Raw genomic sequence first — 4,724 nt, forward strand, 5'->3', positions numbered from 1 at the left:
TAATATGCATCTTCAGTAGTCATCAGGGCTCCTGCTAGAATCAAGACTCCAGCTCCTGCTCCTGATTGGGCTTCGACTTCGGCTCCTTGAGCCATAAGGAGACCTAGGGTACGACCTCTTTCTATACCTTGCATCTCGAGGTGAAATGGACCTGTATGGATGGAACGTGTTTAATCTTCTTTGATGTTAAGCCAATGCAAATACTAAATAACCAAAAGCAATAATTTTACACCTTGAGTAGCGTCTTCCTCTTGGAGATGGAGAATAGTAATCAGGCCCTCGGGAGTAAGTTCGAGCATAAATTGGTGAGCGGGAATATGTCCGTGCATAGCGAGGTGATCGAGAATAACCGAGTGGGGACCTTCTCCGACTGAAAGAAGCAATATATTCAGTTAGATATGGTACTTTAGGCGCTCTTGCATTGCAAGTAATTTTTTTAAGGTGGCAAAATGATAGAAAGGTCATTTCTGCTCTGCACTGCACTGAAAGTCTGTTAAAGTATGAAATTAAACAAATGAACTCAAGCACTTTACCTTATTCGTTCTCTGGCCCTCATCTCAGAGGGCTTCTTCCTGTTTTCCTCTGCAAATAAAACAGTCAACTCTCGCCCCAGAAGAATCTGCCCATCCATCTGATATTTGGCTTCTTCAGCATCAGCAGGGTCTACATACTGCACAAAACCAAAGCCCCGTGGCTCCCTGCATGATTTAACATGACACGTGTGAAAAAAGTAGATCACATCCTAAAGACATCAGTAACAACTATTTAATGTGTAGATAGCATCTCCCATGCTTATGTGAAGCTACAGTAACTTGAATAAAAAAGGAACTTAGCTCATACCCATGAGAACTCAGTAAAGCAATTACATGGCCGCTAACCTTGTGAAACCATGATTAAGACTTGATATTCTTCAAGACCTCAACATCTTCATAATTGTACTAATACCCAACTTGCTTCAATCTTCATGTTCATTAAATATCATCTTGACCTCTTATTACTTCATTGGTATCTTCAAAATTTACAATGAAACCGAATTTCCAGAAAACAATTAAAGAAGATGAAAAGAAGAGGTGCAGACCAGGTAGCATAGTAAAGAGAATAACCTCATTACAGTTGCCTTAACCAGTTTAAATTCAAATCCAATTGCAATTAACAATGGCATTGCACAAGAGGCTTAAATAACAGATTACTCACCCAGTGTAATAGTCACGTGGGAGATAAACGTCCTTAAGAGGCCCAAACTCCCCAAATCGAGCATGAAGATCCTCAGACCTGCAAGTATTACAAATTATATATAGTTTAGATGCGTAGAAGCAGTTTCAAGACAAAAAGAAAGGGAATTGCAGAAACAGAAAAGCCCCAGCAATACACTTGAATTTGTTGTCTGATGGTTGGGACTACATGCAGATGTTCTACAATATTTCCATAGTCAAATCAGTAATGCCCACATTACAGTCAATATCTACTAATATCATTAAGGCCCTTCACAAGTCTCAAAAATTCCCAACTCAAAATAGACCAGGGTAATTGTAAATACCTAAAAAGTAATAGTAAATACCCAAAAGGTAATGGTAAATGGTAAACCTCAAGAATAAGGTTACCCAATAAATTAATATAGGCAAACGGCTTACATTCCCACAAACTCAAAATAGACCAGGGTACGACAAAACATTGACAGAAAGAAAGTCTCACAATGATGCTGTGTACAATCTGGAATAATTATGATGACAAAATTATGATGGCAAACAAAAGAAAATTTGACTACATCAAGAGAAGACAAAGCAACAACACTTAATTTGAAATATTGTTCTCAAAAACATGAGTTTCAAATTTATGTACTTAAAACTCAGGCATCAGAGGGGAGAAATATAAAGCTTCTAACATCACATGGTCCACAGAATTCTTCCCACACTATTCCCATTGGCAAATCCATCAAGTGCAACTGGCGGAAAGCAAAGAAAATCAAATGATATCAGCTTGACATATAATACATTCATGCATTTTAACATTTTCCCTAGAGATGCCCATGTTTCCCGCACACAAGTATCTTTATCATAGTAATCTCACAAATATCATGGTAAATAACATATTCCTAAATGTAATCGTTCCTATGTGAGATTCTGTTTGGGATGGAGGTTTTCACGAGCACGTGAACTCATGGGTACATGTTTGTAACAGAAAACGATACATATAAAACCACACTCAGATATGAACATGAGATTGGATATAAATACAATCAAAATAGACATATGACTAATCAAACAAATTTGTACATCCAAACAGTCCGGCACATAACATACTCGTAAACAGATTAGCTTCAAACACATACATGATCAACACCCCTAAAATAACAATAACCAAATGCAGAAACAGGAAATAATGCTTTCTGCGGAAAAGATAATATTTTTGATACAGAAGATATATTTCCAGAGCATGTCAGTCAAATCAAAAATATTAGGGAGGAGATATTCAGTGATTCTAAGCTAATTTCAATAACAAGAAAGCAGCTTGTAGCAAGTTGAACAACTACAAGAAACAATAGCAATTCAATTTGGATTTAATGAAACATTAAAATAGACCTGCAATCATGCCGAAGGTTGCGGACCAAGAGGCTAGTAGGAAGGTCTCTTGCACGACTCCTGTAGTGGCCTCTTGGGCTTGGGCTTCGACGCCTCCTGCTGTAACCCCTTGGAGGGCTGGGGCTATAACTATAACCTCTACCCATTTTCTATCTACTTCCTAAATCAAACAGATTCATCAAATTCTTGCAACGTATGCTCCATACAAGAAACAGAAATTTAGGGTGGAATATAATAATATGATCACAAACCTACGGACAAATATAAAAACGGTATTAAAACATACGTAAATTAAAAATTATCTAGAGATACCGTCATCAATTTACAGAGCGACTAAATTATCTAAAACCATGTGATAATAATTTATTTTAATTACATTTTAAGAACAGACATAAAAATAAGCTTTTAAAATATATCATCTCCTATTATTCCAGTCTTTTGGCAACCTAGCAAACATACAGATCGAAATTTCATAAACTCAAAAAGTACCGTAAGACAGTAAAAAGTTGATTTTAAGCAGTTAGATGAAAGAAATAAATTCACATGACCTGAAACCTTATACCGTAGAATTTCTGTATTATAAGCAAAATCAAAAAGTCATGATTCGATTATCACAATATTATTGATCTACCTATATTATAATCGCATAAAACAGAATTCATCAAATCAAATCATACAAGGAGATTGAAAAAATAATTTTTCAATATGAACAACAAAAATCCTTGTAAAATAAAATATTCGGTATACAATATTATTACCTTAGAACGGGAATTTTACGAAAATTTCTTAGACACGCAGATGGTTTCGTGTTCTTCCTCTCACGAATCTCGTCCGTATTTTATATCATGAATTTCTGGGGTTCTCCAGAAGCTTCTGATTGGGTCCATTCAACTATGGGCTTATATATTATGGATCATCATCTCTTTCGAGCCCATAAATATGTAAATGTCTAGACAATGTCAGATTGGGCCTTTACCACCTGTTTAAAATTAAATAATCAAAAACTACACCACACATTTTTTTTCTTTTTTATTTCCATGCATACTGCAATATAAAAGTATATTTTAAAAACAAGAAATCGCTTATCTCCTCAAATCCTAATAAATTAACTTGCGGTCTCACGCATGCATCACAAAAATCATACAAACCATGACACAGAATTGATAAAAATATCTTAATAAAAAATGTAACATTCACCACGACATGCTAAACCGCATATTACTATTCGATATGTTGGAATGATGACATAAAAACTAAACATTGTTTGTAGTCAATAAGACCCCGTTTGATTCCCATTAAATTACATTTCATTTTTCTCTATTCTATTTTCAATCATATAATCTTCCATAAAATAATGTTACACGTAAATTGAAATTTTTTTTTCTTTTTTAACCACTTATTTTTCAAAAAAATAAAAATAAAATACTATTTTATCTGTTTTCATTTCAAAAAAGGGGTCAAATAGAGGCTAATTATGTCGTTCTATTAGGCTTTCGTACGTGACTCAACGGGAGATGTTGCTTACAAGTTTTCCTATTGCATCCCTTTTTCCCGCACCTACCACACATTGTTGGTTTCAATGATTCCAAACTTATTCATCTCCTTGTCTTCCTCGGCCTTATGGCAACCTTCAAGATTTAGGTGGACAAATATCAACTTCATATTAATTGTTATCGACTTTCCACTACGAACGGTCTCCGAGTGGAACTATGCACCCAGCATAAATATTAATATAGGACTCTTTAGTATGGTGTATGGAACAATATTTATATGGTTGATCTCCTTTCTCCCAATTAGAGCTAATCATGTGGACATGTAACTCCATCAAAATGGAACCTATTGCATGTGCATTTTATTTCCAGCAAATCAATAATATGCTACGTTGTTTTAGTCCGACACTTGATACACGAAATCGTTCGAAGATGAGACCTATGAAAATGCAATTCAATTTTTAGCAACTATAATGACAAGTGTAATATTTCTCTATGTGATATGTATCGATATAATAATTTCTGCCGTATTGAAAAAAAAAATAAAATTATCAAAACATAAAGGACATCACTATTGTAATTTATCTTTTAACATTTTTATTCAATGATATATTTAGCCGTTATACATATCATTCCATCCACTAGTAAAAGATAA

General features: G+C 34.6%; 1 protein-coding gene across 2 annotated transcripts in view; it reads right to left on the minus strand.

Annotated features, from left to right (window-relative positions):
• LOC111384981 (serine/arginine-rich SC35-like splicing factor SCL33) overlaps positions 1 to 3,465 on the minus strand; it is a 13,577-nt gene extending 10,112 nt beyond the window's left edge. Inside the window, exons 1-6 of one of the 2 annotated variants that reach the window (XM_023009332.1) lie at positions 3,338 to 3,465; positions 2,580 to 2,739; positions 1,195 to 1,272; positions 534 to 698; positions 233 to 370; positions 11 to 151 (exon numbers count right to left, since the gene is read on the minus strand). In XM_023009332.1, the coding sequence (XP_022865100.1) occupies positions 13 to 151; positions 233 to 370; positions 534 to 698; positions 1,195 to 1,272; positions 2,580 to 2,725 (666 nt within the window). In that variant the 5' untranslated portion in view covers positions 2,726 to 2,739; positions 3,338 to 3,465 and the 3' untranslated portion in view covers positions 11 to 12. Of the gene's footprint in view, positions 1 to 10; positions 152 to 232; positions 371 to 533; positions 699 to 1,194; positions 1,273 to 2,579; positions 2,740 to 2,998; positions 3,185 to 3,337 lie in introns of those variants that run through there. The other variant, XM_023009333.1, reaches the window with a different exon arrangement.
• Between the last annotated feature and the right edge of the window lie 1,259 nt (positions 3,466 to 4,724).

This window comes from Olea europaea, unplaced genomic scaffold, assembly GCF_002742605.1.
Source record: "Olea europaea var. sylvestris unplaced genomic scaffold, O_europaea_v1 scaffold3066, whole genome shotgun sequence".
NCBI lineage: Eukaryota > Viridiplantae > Streptophyta > Magnoliopsida > Lamiales > Oleaceae > Olea > Olea europaea.